Source organism: Simochromis diagramma, unplaced genomic scaffold (genome assembly GCF_900408965.1).
Source record: "Simochromis diagramma unplaced genomic scaffold, fSimDia1.1 OVJJ01000683.1, whole genome shotgun sequence".
Taxonomy (NCBI): Eukaryota; Metazoa; Chordata; class Actinopteri; order Cichliformes; family Cichlidae; genus Simochromis; species Simochromis diagramma.
This window is the reverse complement of record NW_024387158.1, coordinates 59,216-80,582: the sequence shown is the minus strand read 5'-3', so window position 1 is coordinate 80,582 and position 21,367 is coordinate 59,216. Positions and strand designations below refer to the sequence as shown.

At 40.2% G+C, this 21,367-nt stretch overlaps 1 protein-coding gene across 1 annotated transcript; it reads right to left on the bottom strand.

Annotated features, from left to right (window-relative positions):
- Positions 1-495: 495 nt before the first annotated feature.
- Positions 496-21,215, bottom strand: pomk (protein O-mannose kinase). Its single transcript, XM_040048737.1, has 3 exons — positions 21,100-21,215; positions 2,336-2,617; positions 496-1,364 (listed from the first exon to the last, which is right to left on the bottom strand). Exons 2-3 carry the CDS (start codon positions 2,615-2,617, stop codon positions 594-596), a joined length of 1,053 nt encoding a protein of 350 aa, XP_039904671.1. The 5' UTR covers positions 21,100-21,215; the 3' UTR covers positions 496-593.
- Positions 21,216-21,367: the final 152 nt, after the last annotated feature.

Here is a 21,367-nt window from a genome sequence, read left to right as displayed (position 1 = left end):
CAAGAATTTCAAGGAAACCTTTTTTTTTTTTTTTTAATATAAACTGTCCTTATGGGGTATTATGTATAGAATTTCAAGGTGGAAATTCCATGGTATGCCCTGGTTGATATTATTAAGAACTCCAGCTCTATCATCATTTCTAAACATACAGAAATATTTGCTGAAAGATTGACAGACAGAACAAGTGAAGTGCATTTATTAAAGTACATGAGATAGCCAAACCGTAGCTTGGATAGTTCTTGTATATTGATAGTCTCTTCAAATGAGGTATTACTCTACAGCAGTGGTCCCCAACCCCCGGGCCTCGGACCGGTACCGGTCCGTGAGTCGTTTGGTACCGGGCCGCAAGAGTTGAGGCTCAGGTGTGAAATGTATGGTTTTCAAGGTTTTTATCGGTTTTCACCATTATTTTGTTATCGTTTTTATCATTAACTCGTTAACGTTAACTGTGTTATGAATAAATCTTCTTTTTTTCGGTACCGGTACTAGTTTTATTTTGTTGTATTTATCCGCGACACCTTAAAGGCCGGTCCGTGAAAATATTGTCGGGCATAAACCGGTCCGTGGCGCAAAAAAGGTTGGGGACCGCTGCTCTACAGCATATCTCTAAACCCAGCACTGTCTCGTACCATGCTGCTGTAGACTGATTTGTAAACCTTCAAAACATCAAAAGCTGAAGGGCGGTCGGTGGGATTCTTCTTCTTGCACTTCTCATGGATCTGAAAAAGATGGAAATGGACTAAATCCCCACCAGGTACCTTTCCCATAAGGAACCACGTCACATCTGGGATCTTCCAAATATCGGTCTTCTCATCATACTCTGGCATGAGATTGTCTGAAAATGGCTTTCCATTGTTTCTGAATGGCCATAGCTGCTCTGGGGCAACAAAATCTCCAGTGAGCTCCCGATGGCCACATTTCACTGACAAGTTTCTGGACATATCCACTTCAGGAAGTGCATCAAGGTCATTCACTACTAGATGAAAGTCATTTGTCAGTAGAAATTGGGACAGAGTTTTCTCAAGGCTGTTTGAATCGCACATAACTCGTCGCCCAACTGGGCTGTTATGAAGGTAATGGAGGATGGTGACGTAATCTATAGCTAGCCTCAGCCGCATCTCCCAATTGTTGTGTTGCTGGTGCTGCTCTTTTTCAAGAACATCATCCAGATTAAGCAATGAGCCAAACGGGTGGTGTTCTGTCAAAATGATGTGCTCTTCAAGGCAAAACCCCACCAATTGAACCACCTGGGGGCTCTGCAGGGCCTGTAACATTGACAATCCATGGAGAAAATCCTCCAAGTAATTGAGAGATGATAGCCTTGACAGAGCTACCTTCTGGCCTCTCCACTCTGCCAAATAAACCTGAGGAAAGAAAACCAAATAGATGAGATTCACAAGGTCTACTGACTGTTGCCAATGATAAAAATTAATATTTTTTAACAAAATCTGTATTTTAACTGTACAAACCTGCCATGTATTACTTTATGACATAATCAATTATTTTAGCTTTATTTATGCTTTTTTCTTCTTCTTTATGTATGTCCCGTCTGACACTGTAGCAATTAGAATCAGAGTTATTGTCTAAAGGCCAAGAAAAATGCCCAACAGATTTATTTTACCAAGTAGACCATTACGGCTTTTGCTATACTGGTCCACTTGAATGTCATATTTCATTCAATCTTATTATTATTATCATCAATTTTATTTGATTTTATTGTATTTAAATAAAATATCAGCTCCCCTGTTGACCCCCATAGTCACCCTCATTCCCCAGAAGCCATCAAAAGCAGGGGGCCCAGGCGACTCAGACACGGGCCCACAGCAGTAGCACCACCACAGAGCATGGGGCGACCCCCCCCGACTCCACTGCAGAGGTAAATTACACCCACTCTGGCATTTAGTGAATTCAGTAAAAGACTACATGAGACAATAGACATCCAGGTTGAGTTCATCGTCCACCTCTGCACCTCATCAAGAGGCACTCTCAAGAGCTCAAGAGAGATTTTTTTTTTCATGGCAACGAATGTGAATGTTACAATTAAGTTACAAGCAATTTGCCCTAAAACTTTCTTTTTTGAACATTAAACAATGTGGGACCTGTATAACATCAGCGTGCTTTGTATTTTGTTGTGACATGTTGTCCAGTGTCACAACTATGATAAGTTGCTAAAGTTACAATGGGAAATTAACATGGAATCTCTTGACATTACATTTATTTGATACACATACAAACTTAGCCAATACACACACACACACACACACACACACACACACACACACACATATATATATATATATATATATATATATATATATATATAAAATCTGTCTACCTTCTTCACTGCTCCCTGGTCAATCAGCTTCAGCTCGTGTACTTCAGCATTTATTTGTAAACACTGGAGCCAGGCGGTGCAGTCTTTCATGTTTGGCATTTTAAAGTGTTGAGGCACACAGCCCACCAGAGGTGAAACTTGCTGCAAACCAGGCTGATACACAGGGTCCAGATAGAGGTAAATGAAGATATTGGTAAGAAGGAAAGCAGCAGCACATATTCCAACTACTGGAACAATGTAGGCCACAGTAGTCCTGCTGCGCTGACCCACTGTGCCCTGCATCTAAAATAAAAAGAGGAATGACAAAAGGGATATTGTAAGTGTACTAATTACAGCTACAGATATTAAAGAGTAGGACAACACGAGGCTGAAAAGCAGTATTTTCCTGCCTTATTCTCACACCCTTTGGCCACTGTGGTCAGAGGTATATTGTGTGGTCAGCTGTACCTGCTGTGTAGCCTTAACAATGGTGTGTGGTGGTCCTGTGGTACCATCCTGGTTAAAGTAGTAAATGGTGGAAAATAGTTTTTCTTTAAAGATTTTCAGGAAAAATATCCACTAGCCTATTTTCTTATTCTCCCAGTATTAACAAATGTAACGAAGTAACAAATTACTTACCAGTGATGTTCGATTCGTGAACGAATCGTTCAAAACTCGAGAATCACTTTACTGACTCGTGAATCATGATTCACAAGCCCAACTGACTCACTGACTCATCCCTGTTTCTGTTAGCAAACTAATTCGCTTAGTAGAAATATATCTAGCTTATGTCTGTGAAGGTTCTCAGTCATCCAGGTCATCGTAGTCAAAGGAGCTTGCAAAGAAAAGCCTCTGGACTTCTTTAAGTTGCTTGAAGACGCCCACTCACATCCTGGGCCATCTGACCTCAGGAATTCGCATGATAAGGTGGGGCCAGGTTTCACAATGAACACACCCAAAACTCTGGCTGATTGGGACCCACGCCCAGTTTCACACCTTGGCTCAGGCGATTAGAGGATCATCAGGGGGTCCTTTTGTCCCTCTGTGGGGGGTTACTCCCACTAGGTTTATATCTGGGACTCTCCACCATTTGACCTTAGAACTGAAGAAGCTTCTCGGATGAGAGGTGAAACGTCTTCAAGCAACTTAAAGAAGTCCAGAGGCTTTTCTTTGCAAGCTCCTTTGACTATCTAGCTTATAATTAAAATTGCGGGGGGGGAAACAACAGCCAGTTTCTTAACAAAAGCATTTCTGCTCTGAACTGGAAGAAAAAACCCTGAGTAGAAGCTCACATCAAGAAAATAGCTCCTCGGTTCACAGTAGCATCGCTCTGCTAACATGCTAACAACATATTTGAGCTACTCACCCCCTCCCTTCCTGTGTTGAATCGTAAGCGTAAGCAAATCACTCAGGACTCGCTCACCCCCTCCCTCCTGTGCTGAATCATAGAGCGAACGAATCACTCACTCACTAACCCCCTCCCTCCTGTGCTGAATCGTAACCGTAAGCGAATCACTCAGGACTCGCTCACCCCCTCCCTCCTGTGCTGAATCATAGAGCGAGCAAACAAATCACTCACTCACTCACCCCCTCCCTCCTGGCTCACAGCTTCTTCTTCTTCTTGGTTGGCAACCAATGTTAAGGTGCATTACCGCCCCCTGGCTCATAGCTCAGTGGACATTTAGATGAGAAAATATATATTTAACACATTTAAGGAAAATACTAATAAAAAAACAAAAACAAATGTTTATTAAGCAATTTTGATAGGAAATTGCTTGATTTTAGAAATGTTTTTGCTCTTTTTTGCTCTATAAAATAGTTGGGTTTTTTTTTAGAATCATTCAGCTTAGCAGTGGGATTTACATGAAAAGAGAAACAAATTAAGTTTGAGTGAAAATGTAAATTTTTTGCACTCTCTGGTCAACTGACTCAGTGAATCAAATGACTCAAAAAACCCCGAATCACTTTGGTGAGTGACTCATTAAAACTCGATTCAGTAAAAAGAATCAAATTTACCATCACTATTACTTACTTTAAAATAGTGAACACACCTTCATTCATTTTGGTGTGCTCAACTTTATTACTGGGAATAAATCCAAAACAAATCTATACCAGGGATAGAGGTAATGTTCTTGATAACTGTACATCTACTTTTGTGCCAGCCACTCACAGTCACTATTTTTCAAATCTCAGCTGTGTTTCATCATGAGTGACTGGCTGTCCCTGTCAATTCCTGTCATGTCTTAAAACCAGTGATGGGAATAACGGCGTTACAAGTAACGGCGTTACGTTTTTCAGTAACGAGTAATCTAACTAATTACTATTCTTATCGTTACAATGCCGTTACAGTCACTAACAAGAAAATGCGGTCCGTTACTATTTTTTAACAAACAAACGGTTGAAGCTGTGTTTAGCTTACTGCATCTTATATCAGTTGCACGGAAGTAGCTGACTACGTAAGTAATCTGGACGCTACAGCTTTAAGCAGCTGCGCACGCTCCCGATCAGTCTAGCACAACACCTGGAGCTCAGGGGGCAAAACAATCGCATGAGTGCTGCTGTTTGACTGAGGAAGAATAAAGTAGTCGTGGTAAGCCAATCACATGACCACTTAAAGACAAAGCAACAAGGTGATAAATACCAGTTTTTAAATTGTGTTGATAGGCCACGTAAAACCAGAGTCATGATAAACAATATATGCGGCGTTTTTTCCTGAATAGTTTCATGACGTTTACCGTCTAACGACTGCGCTAGCAAGCACTCTCTGCTTATGAGCAAAAAAACAGGGGACGTTTTAGGAGTGACGGAGGGAGAGAGAGTGTGTGTGTGTGTGTGTGTGAGAGAGAGAGAGAGTGAGAAAGACAGCAGAAAAAGAGAGTGAGCGAGTTTTGAGATGTGAGAGATTTGTGACGTTTAGCGTGTTTGGAGTGTGTAGTTAATGTGTTGTCTTGTGTAGTTAGTGTGTAGTGTTGTGGATAGTTTTGTGTTCTGTGTCAGAACAATGAGGCAACTGCTGTCTCCAGGTAGAAACAAGGGTGATACACCTGCTGCTGTCAGACCTGCAGGTATCAGCCCATCATGTTCTCCTTTATAGTGGATAGAAATTATTTTTTTGGAGTGGCACAAATAATTTGTGTGGCATCTTATTGAATGCAGAACAGCTGATTGTTCTGTAAATAGTCTGAAATGGTTATTTAAAAAAATCAAGGTAAAAGGTAAATGGATACAAATAACTTTGTTGTTTGCAAAACTTGTGCATAGGATTTTAAAATTGACAATTCATATTTGCATTTAAAGTTATGGTTAAAAATATGATTCATTAAACATGTTTGTGGTTGTTACAGTAAAAATATAACTTTTTCTACTCTGATTTTATATTTTTTGTCTGATTTTAGATCAATTGTGTTAATACAGTATGTCAAAATGAAAACATAACTGTAAATTCAGACACGTGAGGTTGTGCTGAAAAGGATGATACCAAACAAGGCAAAGTAAATAGTTTTTAAAGGTAAAATGTGGAGGGAAAATCAAAAGTAGTGAATGACTCTGTCCCGCTGCTGAGAAAATAACAAGTAACAAATTTTTACAGTTTAGAGTAAAATATCAATCATGTGTAGGGCTGCACGATTAATCGTTAGAAAATCGCGATCTCGATTCATACTTATGTGCGATCTCATTTCCAAATGACAACGATTTAAAAAAAAAAAAAAAAAAAAAAAAAAAAAAAGACGACGACGATTGTACCACATTTTGATCCGGGACGTAATCTGCATGAAAACAAGCGCTCACTCTTCCTGCTCAACAAATGACAAGGGCGGAGCCTTATACCACGTGATACAGAAGCTGTGCCGTGCGATGCTAAAATTAGCAGGGAAAAAACAACGGAGAGCACGTCAGGGATGACGAGAAAGTGACAGGAGAAAATCCGTCCCGGTCAACCACCCAAACATCAATAACGGGAACCTTATACAGCGCTTCCCTATACCCGTCGAACTCCTGCAGGCACAAAGAAATTACGGAGGCTATTACTTATCACCTGACCAAAGATATGGCTCCCATCACCACTGTGCAAAACAAGGGATTTAGGAAAATGATCAACACCCTAGACAAACGCTACACAGTGCCGTCCCGCAACTATTTTTCTATTGTTGCACTACCTGCTCTATACACGCAGTGTCGAGCAATGGTGGAGACGGAATTTCAAGCAGTACAACATTTTGCGGCAACCACAAAACGTGAGACATTTGTTGTTTTTATGTTTATTTATTGTTTTTATGTTCAGTCTCAACTGTTACGAAGTTGATGTGCAGATTTTATGCAAAATCGTGCAGCCCTAATCATGTGTATTTAATCTCTGTAATATTCTGGATATTTATAATTGAGCTATTTGCATACATTAAAGCTATTCCTAATTTTTGTAACTTTGTAATATATTGAATTGTATTTAATTTAGTTCAGTCTGTTACTGTTTTTATTGTCTTGGAGCAACTATAAGCATAATTTTCTTGGGGAATAATAAAGTTTTCTGATTCTGATATTGTGTCCTAAATGTTATGTAACCATCTGCCACCAGATGGAGGGTTGTTATTGAGATACACCTGGATCTATTAATCTCTGCTTCATGTTTTTGTAAACACTATTAGTTAGTTCGCAGATACCGGCAGCTGAAATTTTCTCCAAAAGGTGGATGGGCACTCCCTTAGCGACAGGGTGAGGCATTCAGTCATTATGGAGGGGTTCAGAGTAAAACTGCTAGTCCTCCACATCGAATGGAGACGGCTAAGGTGGTTCTCTCCTAAGTAGGGTGTTCCAACTAAGCATGTCTTACCAAGAAGAGGCCCTGGCATAGACTCGGGACAACACGAGAGAGATTACATTTATTGGCTGGCCTCGGAAAAGCTTGATGATTCCCTGGATAACTTGGAGGAGGTGGCGAGAGGGAGGCCTGGGCTGCCGCCTCTGGAATTTAGATACGTGGAAGAAAATGGCTGGATGAGTTCTTGTTTTGTTGTTTTAGAATTTTAGTTTTACTGAAGTGGTTGTTATGAATTTTCAAACAGCATGCATCATTCATAATGAACGCCACAATGCGCCACACTTTTCCAATGTCAATTTTTCATACTTTAACAGTACATGAACATCTTTTGTAGCAACATGTTTTCATATCATATTTACCATCGGTTTGTTTTAAGTGTTCTTAGTTGTTGTCTGTCTGGAGTAAAACGTACAATTTTGATAATGCATGATGCAAGGTGTTGTACAGTTAAGCGGCATGATTCATTTATTGAAGAATGTGATTAATGGTTTAAAAAACGTTTGTTATTAATTTTTGACTTTTTTTTAAACAGTTCTTAAATTTAAATGAGTGTTTCTTTAGACTTGTCGGTTCGTACAACTTTTTTTTATGGTTAGTCAATTAAGAAATTAGAAATATCGCTAATCTTTAGTATGGATGAAAATGACTAAAATAACTAGTTCTAATAACTACATACTCTAGATTAGTCAAATGGTGCCAGGAGAACAATCTCCTCCTAAACTTCAGCAAGACAAAGGAGCTGATTGTGGACTTCAGTACAAAGCAGGCGAGGAATTACGAGCCGCTAAACATCAGTGGTGCGCCAGTGGAGAGAGTGGATAGCTTCCAGTACCTGGGTGTCCACATCACTCAGGACCTGTCATGCCCATGTCACATTAACACCCTGGTTAAGAAAGCCTGTCAGTGTCTCTTCTTCCTCAGAAGATTTAGAGACTTCCATTTCCAGCTGAGCACGCTTAAGAACTTTTACTTCTGCACCATTGAGAGCATCCAGATGGGGAAATATCTGCACCTGGTATGGGAACAGCACCAAGAAGGACAGACGAGATCTTCAAAAAGTGGTGTGCTTAGCCAAATGCATCATTTGCTATAGGGCTGCCACGATTACTTGGCTAGTCACAATTATGTTGACTATCAAAATCGTCGACGACTAATTTAATAGTCGACGCGTCGTTTGAAGCTTTGTAAGATCCCAAAAGACGCAGGAATAAGTAGTAGTATTTAAGAGTGTAATAGCGGACTGAAACAGAAGATGGCAGCAATGCATGTACAAGGATGCCAGCTGCCGTTAACCCCCGAGAAGAAGAAGAAGAAGAAGCAGTGTCCGGTATCGTAGCTGTGTCCAAATTCAGAAACCGCATCCTCCTGTGTCCGCATTTGTAGGCCAATTACGTTACAGCGACATGACGAAGACTGTCCAAATTCGAAGACTCCGACAAATGCGGCCGACAAATGCACCCTTTATTTCCCCAGATTTGAAAGATGGGTCGGGTGTATACTTCGTGGCCCAACCTATCCCAGAATTCATAGCGCGGCCCTGCTCAGTTTCCAACAATGGCGGCAGCTAGTTAGTTTTAATATTTCTTTTATTATTCTTTCTGGGTCACAAAATAAACGTTTAACATATTTTCAGGCGAGAATGTGGCTGTGTAAACTTGAAATATCTGCTCAGTTTATCAAGACACCACATATTTTCAAAAGCGCTCCGACGTTTTCGGAGACGTCTGTTACCCACTAGCTCGATAGCTAGCCGGGGGCAAGGCTCACTAGAGCCGGTGAGAACACCGGACTCCTGGCAAATCGTTTTCAAACCCACCGCCATCTTTCGCTACTCAGGTTAAACATATATAAGTCACTTAGATAACTTAAAAATGTTATTGTTTGGTTTTTTTTAGTATTTTATTTATTCCTGAGTAAATCGGTTTGGCTGAGATCAAAGTTATAGTTTTTGCACAGCTGAATAAACGTCCAGCAGACAACTGATTATCAGAAGTGTGAGATGCTCGAGAATATACTCCGGTGTCCCGTTATATTTTAGATAGCAAGGAGGTTATTAAACTTCACCAAAACAATCTGCAAATTTCATTAAAATTTAATAAACTATCATATAATTTAATAAACTGTTGACTATTTTGAATGAAACGCTTGATTGTTCGATGATCACGCTTCAGAAGCTTTGCAATTTTGAGACTGCTGCATCCCTCTGCAAGATATCTCACTATTTTTGACTTTTCTGAGCCTGTCAAGTCCTTCTTTTAACCCATTTTGCCAAAGGAAAGGACGTTGCCTAATAATTATGCACACCTGATATAGGGTGTTGATGTCATTAGACCACACCCCTTCTCATTACAGAGATGCACATCACCTAATATGCTTAATTGGTAGTAGGCTTTCGAGCCTATACAGCTTGGAGTAAGACAACATGCATGAAGAGGATGATGTGGACAAAATACTCATTTGCCTAATAATTCTGCACTCCCTGTATACATCAGGAACTATTTATTCCACTGCAAACTGTTACTCTGCACACTGTTTGTTTGCACACTCTCTACTTGCACACTGTTTGTTTGCAAACTTTTATAATTTCTTAAATTTGTTTATCTGCACATTCTACTTTTGTTTTGTTAATTGTTTTTTTTTACCTTTAATTTTATTGTACATTTTTTACAGTTAATTTTTAAATTTGTATATTATGTAAATTACTTGCTAGTTTAATTTTATGTTTAGTTTTATGTTTACTTTTACGTCTACGTTTGGTTCGGCATTGCACAGCAACAAGCATTTCACTGCATGTCGTACTATGTATGACTGTGTATGTGACAAATAAAATTTGAATTTGTATTTCTATTTGTATATCTGAGACACTTTTCAAACAGTCTAACTACGACATGTTTTTTTCATAGGGTCTAACAAAACCCACTCATCCAAACATAAACATGTTTGAATGAGTATTTCAAACAGACTATTGCAAGCAGAAACTGATGAATATGGGCGTCACCTACTTAGTGAGGAGAAAAGTGGGACTGACCACCAGGGCCCTAAATGTGAGAGACGCCCTTGCAAGACTGGAACCAAAAGTTTGTTTTTATGGCCGACCTGTCAATACCTCATAAATGTGTTTTTTCTAGCTGCAATACACTACAGGGAGCTACAGATCTATATTGTCTGCCAAAACTGCTCACAATACTAATGAAGTATGTAGTGTGAACGGCAAAGCATGAGGACAGAACAAAATGGAAACAGATTTAAAAATATATAAAAACAAAGTTAAATGCAGTCTGTGCAAATCTGTGCTTTTGTTCCAAAACAGCAATAATTCAGTGTACGAGCATTTAAAAGGCTGAAGAAGCTTCTTGAACAAGAAGTAAAACGTCTTCAAGAAACTTAAAGAAGTCTGGTCGCTTTTCTTTCCAAGCTTCTTAGATTACCATGAACCTACGCAGACATAAACGCTGTTACTGTTTGTACAGTAATGTTTATGTTAGCTATCCTGTTGGATATGGAGTGCCAGGACTGCCATAATGCATTAATTAAATACACCATTAAATAATTAATTAAATGTGGCAATAATTAATTAAAATTGGAATTAATTAATTAAATAAATAGTTATGACACATGTAATTAATTAATTATTGACACATTTAATTAATTATTTATGTATTTCACATTTTAATTAATTATTGACACATTTAATTAATTAATTATTGACACATTTAATTAATTAATTATGTATTTCACATTTTAATTAATTATTGACACATTTAAATAATTATTGACACATTTAATTAATTATTTAATGATATATTTATTTATTTCATTTTGGCAGTCATGGCGCCTGGCTCTCATCATGAAATAATTTTATCTGTCAGCCTCACCCATCAAACTCAGGGGGCGGGGTTAACGCTGCCCATGCAGCTTCTCTAACATTTGATTGGTTGCCGTGCAAAGTAAGTCAAAACAGGTCGATCCTAGGTAATCGATTGCTTGTGTAGACTTGGGGCAGCCAGGTATCCCAGAATGCAGATCAAATCACAGGCAGCAATGGTGGTGGTGTAGTTTTAAAATACCCCGTTTTTCTGTCACCAGCTACACTTTTAACAGTGTTTTAGCCGCGAATGTCGCGACGTATGTCTGGTCAGGTTGTCAACATAGAACATGTTTGCAAAAGTGCTCAGATGTTTTCAGAGATTTCACTAGCTCTGCTAACAATTAGCATGCAGAGTGCACCCAGGGGGTTACGTTAACCGGTTTGTTTACATATTCCACTCTCCGTGTTCCACATGTTGCATTCGCAGATTCTCATTTTCACCGAACGATCGTCTCTTTCCGCTTGGTCTTGTGTCTCTGTGCTTCTGTAACATAAATAACGAGCTGACATTTTTCTCACGAAACCAGCGATCAGCTCAACAGACCCTCAGTTTACCTGCATGCATCCTCCTCCTCATCTGTCAGCTGTTTAACACCTGCTGCTAATTCAAGAAACACGCCTACGTTACCTGGTGATACTCACAGTTTAACCGGGTAGCCGGTGCTCGATATAAAGCAATGTCAGCGCATTTTTCTGCACAAGATAAGTAAATATAGTGTTTTCCCCGAGCGCAGAGCTGCTGGAGTTTCCTTACAGAGCACTTTATAGGCGAAGCAGCTTCATCAGCGGCTGATGTCCAATCACCGGCACACAGCTTTGAAACCTCAGCTGAGTTTTAGCTCTCAGTGGTTAAACGCTGGACTTCATTCACTCAGGTTCTGTCTGTCGGGTCACGTTTACTTCGCTGTTTTATTTACAACTGAGCAAATCGGTTTGGCTGAGGTTAATGTTACGTTTCATAACTGCATAGTTTCACAGACGTTTAATGGTTCACTGGCACATGTGTTAGACTGAACTATCATCTAAATATCATCTGTTTTTTAATAGTTATTCAACTGTATTCTAAGCACCAGCTGTCTGTTAGAATGTGATTTTTTTTCTCTCTGTTGGCAGAGGTATAAAAAATGCGCAGGAAAATCTGACGTGCATGGCAAACTTCACCGACGATATTTAGGGAGGAATAAACACACATCAAACATAAATGAACCATTTGCCTGTCTCCATAATTGAGAGCATTTTCTCTTCTTATGTCAACACTCTCTCTCTCTTTTTTTTTTCTTTTTTTCTTTTTTTTTTTTTTCTTTTTCGGTCATGTTATGTTTACCTGTCAAAGGTTTGTTACAAACTATGAAACACATCGTGCAGACTTCTGGATGTTAGAAGAAAACTAATACTGCTCATGAAGGAGACTAATTAAGGCAGGAAGGTGTCCTTTAAAACTAAACATGTTAATAGGACCTCCCTATTTATATCATAGTTTATGATATAGCACGTGTATTTCAGTAATAGCCTGCTGATTTCAGGTGAACAGTCGCTCACGTAGGCGTTATCTGTGAAACTCCTTAACTATAATTTATCCAAGTTAACTTCAGTTAACCATTCAGACAGTTCTTTTGCAATGAAAAACATAAACACCCATGCTGCCGGGAGGTTTCCTCAGTGCCAGCTGTTAACATTATAGCTGCTTATGCAGTAACCATGGTAACCACGGACTGAGCGGCTGGATCGACGGAGGTCGGACAACAATTTTACATGTATGATCTTAAAACAGGACACAGCCACTATACGTGCTGGCCTCATATCAAATGTGAAGGCAGACTGAGTCTATGTTTGACGTTTGTTTATATCTAATCTTCCTTTTCAAACATTTAAACAGCAGCGAGTCTGCAGCTGAGGGACTACAAACTCAAATTGTCGGAACAGGTTTGCTCGTTTCTTGGATTCATTTGGTGATTTATTAAATGTATAACTGTTATTCTAATCTGCTGCCGAGTCTCTTACACTTTTCTTTATGCTGTATATTTTCACGTCTCTGGAATAGTTGGCAGTTAGATAGTCAGCTGGGAAACTTTGTGTTAACTCATGGAGCTGAGGATATCGTGGATATCGTGGATATGCTGACCTCGCTCCGTGGTGTACAGGGCCGTTTACCCTCATGATTAATATTCACAATAAAAATATTAGCCGAACATCATGAAGTCTGTATGTGTTTCATAGTGTCGAACAACCTTTGTACAGTTAAAGCCAGCAGTTACTACATGACAGAAACACCAACGTTATCTCTTTTATGCGTTTATACACAGGTCACGCTGATTATTGAACAAAAACCCAAAGATCAGATGTTAAACAGATTTATTTGCTCTCTCTCCTCCTTAAACATGTTTTTAATGTTAGTTATAATTCAGAATTATACTGAAACACGTAGGACACATACGAACATCAGGAAATAAAACCCCGATAAATATAACCTCAGTAAAAGAAGTCAGCGGGGGTTACTACAGCTGTGTACCGGGGCCTGCGCTTTGTCGGTGGGATTGCTTGCGAGGCGAGCGGGTCTATCCCACGCTTTGCCGTGAGACAGGGCAGACATCTCCGAAATCATCGAAGCACTTTTGCAAAGAGGCTGTATCTTGACAAACCGACCAGACACATGAAGATTAAACCACTACATTCTTGGCTAAAAAAAATATTAAAACAGTATTTGGTGACACACAAACAGGGTTTTTCAAAGTTCAGTTCTGTTAGCTTCCACATGCCGGTTGTTGTGTGCTAGAAACAATGGCCACCAGGCCAAAGCAATGGTTTTGACTCGATCAGCGTTAACCCCGCCCCCTGAGTTTGATGGGTGAGGCTGACAGATAAAATTATTTCATGATGAGAGCCAGGCGCCATGACTGCCAAAATGAAATAAATAAATATATCATTAAATAATTAATTAAATGTGTCAATAATTATTTAAATGTGTCAATAATTAATTAAAATGTGAAATACATAAATAATTAATTAAATGTGTCAATAATTAATTAATTAAATGTGTCAATAATTAATTAAAATGTGAAATACATAAATAATTAATTAAATGTGTCAATAATTAATTAATTACATGTGTCATAACTATTTATTTAATTAATTAATTCCAATTTTAATTAATTATTGCCACATTTAATTAATTATTTAATGGTGTATTTAATTAATGCATTATGGCAGTCCTGGCACTCCATAGTTGGACCTTCCCAGGATGATGCTTGATAAGTGAACATCATTACAGTTTTGTTAGTTAATGAGTGAAATGCAATATTAAACCATTAAAAAGTATTAGCTATACTGTCTCCTAGTTGTTTGTTTTCCACTCACATTAGCATTAGCATTTCTTCTGAAAAGTAAACTCTTCTTTCTAACGTTAGGTAGTTGATCTGTGTATCAATAATTCGGAAACTTGTTACTCTGGATTAGAAAAAAAAATCTTTTTGATTTAATTTGAAGCTTTTATTTGAACTTATGAAGAGAAGCCATTTTTGATTTTCTATTTGCACAAATGATTTGTTTAAATACTACTAGTACTTTTTTCACATTTGTATTATCTAACATTTGTATTTATTTCATTTTATTCTGACGGTCTTATTGAGTAATGTTAAAAATACATTCGATTATTTTCAAATTCCTATGTTTCCTGTCAGCCCACCCTTTGCAGCTATGACAGCCTCAGGTCTTCTGGGAAGGCATTCTACAAGGTTTAGGAGTGTGTTTATGGGAATTTCTGACCATTTTTCCAGAAGCACATTTGTGAAGTCAAGCACTGATGTTGGACAAGAATGCCTATGCCGGATTATTCGTCCAGAATTGCTGTGCGTTGCTGACCTACAGCAGACAAGAGCTTCTGGACATCTGGACTCACAACTCCAACAGTTTTATCGCCGATCTCCGACTCATCCCAGAGATCTCCAGAACACCGGAGGCTGCCCACTCTCCCCGGCCGGGCGGAAGTGCACGCAGACGGCGCCGAGATCGTAAACAAAGGCGAGGTAGGCGCGGAGGGCTACGGGCTAAGCTAAAGCTAACACCACACCGGCTGCCTTTACCCAGTATTTTTCTCGCCAATGTCCGTTCTCTGGCAAACAAAATGGATGAGATACGGCTCTCCATCACTAACAACAGACGGATTATGGACTCAAATGTCATGTTTTTCACCGAAACATGGCTGAACAACAGCTGCCCGGACAATGCTATCGAGTTAGCAGGACGCCACACACACCGAGCCGACAGGCTAGCAGATGACTCCGGCAAGACCAGAGGTGGAGGTTTGTGCATTTATATTAACAATGCTTGGTGCATGAACTCCACTACTACTGAGAGTCACTGCTCACCTAATGCGGAGTTTTTAATGGTCAAATGCAGACCTTATTATCTCCCCAGAGAACTCACTTCTATCATACTCACTGCCGTGTATATACCCCCCGACGCTAATGCTAGGTTGGCCATGAAAGAACTTTCTGCAGCCATTAACAAACACCAGAATAAACACCCCGAGGCTGCTTTTATTGTTGCTGGTGACTTCAACCACACCAACTTAAAGACAGTCCTCCCCAGATTCCACCAACATGTCTCCTGCCACACCAGAGGAGACAAGACTTTAGACCATGTGTATTCCAACCTGGCTGGAGCCTACAAAGCCACACCCCTCCCCCACATTGGACAATCGGACCATCTCTCCCTGTTCCTCACACCTCGGTATTCACCACTCATCCAACGTGTGAAACCTGCTGTGAGGACAATTAAAGTGTGGCCAGAGGGGACAGACGCAGTGCTCCAGGACAGATTTAAAAACACAGACTGGAATATGTTCACCCACACAGACCTGGACCAGTACGCCTCATCTGTACTGGATTACATCTCCAAAACCACAGACAGTGTCACCACCCAGAAACGGATCACCATGTACCCCAACCAGAAGCCTTGGATGAACCGGGATGTTCGTCTCCTCCTGAAGGCCCGCAACACTGCCTTTAGGTCAGGAGATGCACACGCCTACAGTACAACCAGGGCTAATCTAAAGAAGGGCATCAAAAAAGCCAAACACCATTACAAAAAGAAGGTAGAAGAACACTTCTCCAACTCCAACCCCCGACGCATGTGGCAAGGACTCCAGACCATCACAGACTACAGGACCACCAAACCCTCCCCCGCATCCTCTGATGTCTCCTTCCTCAACGAGCTCAACAACTTTTATGCTCGTTTTGAGCGAGGGAACCCCACAACCACAACCAAAGCAGACATGACGCCAGACCACCAACCTCTGACTCTCTCCCCCACCGATGTAGGAGCGGTGCTGAGCAGGATCAATGTCCACAAGGCTGCAGGCCCTGATGGCATCCCCGGGCGTGTTCTCAGAGCGTGTTCTGGGGAGCTTGCAGGAGTGCTCACAGACATATTCAATCTGTCCTTGGCCCACGCTGTGGTACCGGCCTGCTTCAAATCCACCTCCATCGTCCCGATACCCAAAAACTCCAACCCATCTTGCCTCAATGATTACCGCCCAGTAGCACTCACCCCCATCATCACTAAGTGCTTAGAGCGACTGGTCCTAGCACACTTCAAATCCTGTCTCCCCCCCACCCTGGACCCCCACCAATTCGCATACCGCCAGAACAGGAGCACAGAGGATGCAGTCTCCATCGCAATGCACTCTGTCCTCTCACACCTGGACAACAACAACACCTACGCCAGAATGCTGTTTATAGACTTCAGTTCAGCATTCAATACAATCCACCCCTCACAACTCATCAGGAAACTGACAGACCTGGGCATCAGTTCCCTCATCTGCAAATGGTTACTGGATTTCCTGACCAACCGCCCCCAACATGTCCGGCTGGATAACCACTGCTCATCTACCATCACAATGAACACCGGTGTACCACAAGGCTGTGTGATGAGCCCTTTCCTCTACTCCCTCTTCACCCACGACTGCAGACCTGCTGATGGTTCCAACACCATCATTAAGTTTGCAGATGACACCACGGTGATTGGCCTCATCAGTGACAACGATGAGGCCGCCTACAGGGAGGAGGTGGATCGTCTGGCTGAGTGGTGCGACAGAAACAACCTGCTGCTTAACACCGAGAAGACCAAGGAGCTCATCGTGGACTACAGGAGGAATGCTGACCCACATCCACCCATCCACATTAAGGGGACGGCTGTGGAGCGTGTGAGCAGCTTCAAGTTCCTGGGAGTCCACATCTCCGAGGATCTCACCTGGACGACCAACTGCTCCAAGCTGGTCAAGAAGGCTCACCAGCGCCTCTTCTTCTTGAGGACTCTGAGGAAGAACCACCTGTCCTCAGACATCCTGGTGAACTTCTATCGCTGCACCATCGAGAGCATCCTGACCAACTGTATAACAGTCTGGTACGGGAACTGCTCTGCCTCGGACCGGAAGGCGTTGCAGAGGGTCGTGAAAACTGCCCAGCGCATCGCCGGAGCACCACTTCCTGCCATAAAAGACATCTACAGGAAGCGGTGTCTGAAAAGGGCTGGGAAAATCATCAAAGACCCCAGTCACCCATCACATGGACTCTTCACCCTCCTGCCCTCTGGGAGGCGCTACAGGAGCCTCCGGACTAAGACCACCAGGTACCGGAACAGCTTCTTCCCCACAGCTGTCAGACTCCTGAACTCTGCCTCCTGACATCTGACCCACGTTAAACTCATGGACTGAACATACACACAATGGACAACTGTACCCTCAAACACACAATAATAACATGGACTGAACCACCACTCACAACCACTAGCACTTTATATAGCCTCTGTAGAAACCATCTACACCCTCACTTATCTTAACTGCACTACTGTATAGCTCTGTGTAAATAATCATTCTGTACATTCGATAATCTTTAATCCTACAACTGTTTACAACTTGCATAGTTCCCATTTCTGTATAGCTGTATATCTCAGATTCTGTAAAGTTATTTATTTCATATTCTGTATAGTTTTTCATATTTATATCCTGTTCATAGCTTGTACTCACTACAGCCTGTACATACTTATAGTTATAGAATATTCACAACATACTTCATACCGTGTACATTATCACATTCCATAATAGACCCATTTCTGTAATATACTCACATATCTATATTATTGCTAATATATATTGTAATATATCTATATCACTAAAGCACTTCTGGATGGATGCAAACTGCATTTCGTTGCCCTGTACCTGTGCATGTGCAATGACAATAAAGTTGAATTCTATTCTATTCTAGCTCACAGGCAGGCTCTAATTTATCCCAAAGGTGTTCTATCAGGTTGAGGTCAAGATTCTGTGCAGGCCAGTCATGTTCTTCCATACCGAATTCCCTCGTCCATGTCTTTATGGAGCTTGCTTTGTGACTGGTTCCCATATATGTTGGAACAGGAATAGGCCACCCCCAAATTGTTAGGAGCATGAAATTATCCAAAAGGTACTGCTATGCTAAAGCATTAAGAGTTCCATTCAATGGAACCAACACCAACCCTGCACTCTCTTTGCACCCATCTATCTGCTGTTAGTTAAGCAGGGCAGTTCAAGGAAGACGGTACATTGCAGTCTGATAAAATTAGCATAAAACCACACAATGACATTGCTTATTAAACAACAAAACCAAGCAACTAGGTAGCATAGCATATAGAAAGTCACTTATATGACGAGGAATGGTTTACTTTGCATTTATCAGTTCTAATGAAACAGACAAACACACAAGACAATTCAACTGCTGTATATAGTAGGAGAAATAATTTATTCATACCCTGCCAAATTTTTAAGTCTGGTCACTTGTCAACCCTGTATTGCAGATTGACATACTGTAGAGTACAATGACTTTATATATTTCAATGAGTTATGTATAAGTAGTATAAGTAAGTAATTCTTAGAAATGTAATCTTTGTTTTGTTACGCTTATAGAGAAAATGCTCATTATACTGAACAGGCTGAAACACTTAAAATTACAGTTCCTTAGCCGAATAGGCCCAATAACAGTGTGTTAAAACAGTAAAACTTGTTCAATGACATGACATACATAATAGGCATAAAAATAGGCATTTAAAAGTTAGAGATGATATAGCGAGGGGGAACTAATTATTTGAGTCTCTTCTGAGCAACAAAAGGCTATAAATTTTTATGGTAGATTCATTTCCATTGAGCAGTGGGAGCCAGAATTCTGGCTCCCGCAGACTTATTCTGACCTCAACCTCCATTCCCCCCTCTCCATCTCCATAGACAAAGAGCTGTCAAAGGACGTCAAGTACAAGGTTGTAGACCTGCACAAGGCTGGAAAGGGCTACAAAATCACCCAAAAAGCTTGGTAAGATGGTGACAACTGCTAGCGAGATTGTTTGGAAATGGAAAAAAAGAAAAGAAAATGACCTTGGACTTCGGAACTAGTCTCCTGCAGAAGGGCTAAAATCTGCAATGGGCACTGCTAGTACCATGTGGTTTTTACCAGTGGACAAGAGCGTTCCCTGTGCCTTTGGGTCAGGTGACTGTCATTTGCGCTTCTTTGCCTACATTGCCCCACCGGGAGACTTAATGCTTACATTGGCAATGACAGTGATACTGGGAGGGGCGTTATTTGGAGAAACAGCCTGTCTGACCTGAACCGAAGTGTTTTATTATTCGACCTTTGTACAATTCACAATTTGTGAAATGCCTCTGTGTTCCTTTGGATAAGCTGGAAACCTAAACAAAGACTGTTTAGGTTTCTGCTCACACATCGGTCCTAGAAAAGCAGAAGAAAATGGATGGATAAATGGGTGGATTGACCATTTTGAACCATTACATTGTACCCTAGGAAAGCTAATTCTATTTGTTCATTCCTGCAAATAAAATATATCTTTAGTGAAGTCTTTTCCCACTATTTTTTTATACCACTGGAATCCTAAATACTTAATAAAAACAAAGAAAATAATGCATTCTTTTACTTGGTAAACCAAGAACAACTAATTTAGTCATAAACTTATTGTAGACTATGGTGTGTTGACAAACAAGGACTAACATATGGGGAGATTTCAAACCCTGCAGATTTATGGACATAACAAATTTTAATAAATGGTTGGTATATGACCACTAATTACCACTATAGAGTGTATACAGTTGTCGGATCTATTATGTTTTTATAAATTAATAATAGTAATAAAAAACAAGTAAGAGATATGGATGAAGAATGAAAGGGGACTCAAAGAGAGAGATACTGAATCTGCACCATGTCAACCGTTGACCTGTGTGGATGTTTGAAAACTAATTCTAAAACAGATTAATGCATGTAAAAATGGCAGGTTTTTAAAATGTATCTGAACATGTTTGAACCAGAATCCAAAGAGGAGGAAATAGGTGGCACGAACAGTTACAGCTATAAAGATGAGTAAGACTAGAAAAGCATTACATTAACGGCAGTCCACTACATATACTAACGAAAAACTGTGCTCTCTGGACTTATTGGGGGATTTAAAAGTGAAATTTTTAAAAACTTTTAAAAACAAGCTATCTTAACAAGCAGTGTTTATTTTGCCAAGTTGTAAGGGGTGTATTTGGAAAATGGTTTTAAAATGTTGACCTAAAATTTGTACTCTCGGGAAATGCTAAATGTGCCAAGTTTAAGTGTCTAAAATCAAACAAACAAACAAACAAAAAAACCCTAAGACTAAAACAGTTTCTTTACTTGCAGAGGAAACAAACATTTTTGGTAAACACGGTTTACGTTAAAGTATTTCAAAATGGACACGAGAATCTATCATGCTTAAAGTATAATAATAAACCCACACTAAAGATCCCCAAGTAATTAAATACCACAGATGGCGGCAGGCATAAAATAGTGGCTTTTGGGCATGCGTAAGACTTTGACTACGTGCATTTCAGGGCGTGATATTCTTCGCACGGTTTTAAAATGGAACAAATGTGCAAATGTAAAATAATTTCATGTTAAGTTATATTACAACAATGAGATACAGCTAAATGGTGTCAGGCAGAGCAATCTTACGTTTAGCTAATGTAGAGCAATAACACAAGGAAGCCCACATAGAGGTGATGAAGCATATCTATTAATTAGCGTTATTTACGAAGATGCCTACCGTAACTAGGGTTCACATGGTGTTATGACTCAGGAGGTACTTTTTGAGGATAGCAACATGTCTGCTACCCCATCCACCATCAACCGTATCAAGAACAAAACTTCCTTTCAGATTTCCAGAATAAAAGCATAGTAGTTCACCGAACTAAATATGACTTACCCAAAATATTCCGTTTTTATTCCCCATATTCAAGTTTCAGGGGTTGCAATAACTACACTGTGATGAGGCCTTTCTGAGTCTATATGAAAATAATAAATAATGAAATGCC

Excerpts from the sequence above, each read along its gene's own strand:
- pomk (XM_040048737.1), bottom strand. The coding sequence starts at position 2,617 with ATGCAGGGCACAGTGGGTCAGCGCAGCAGGACTACTGTGGCCTACATT. Across the intron at positions 1,365-2,335 it reads ACCAGGGAGCAGTGAAGAAG|GTTTATTTGGCAGAGTGGAG; the intron begins GTAGACAGATTT and ends TTCTTTCCTCAG.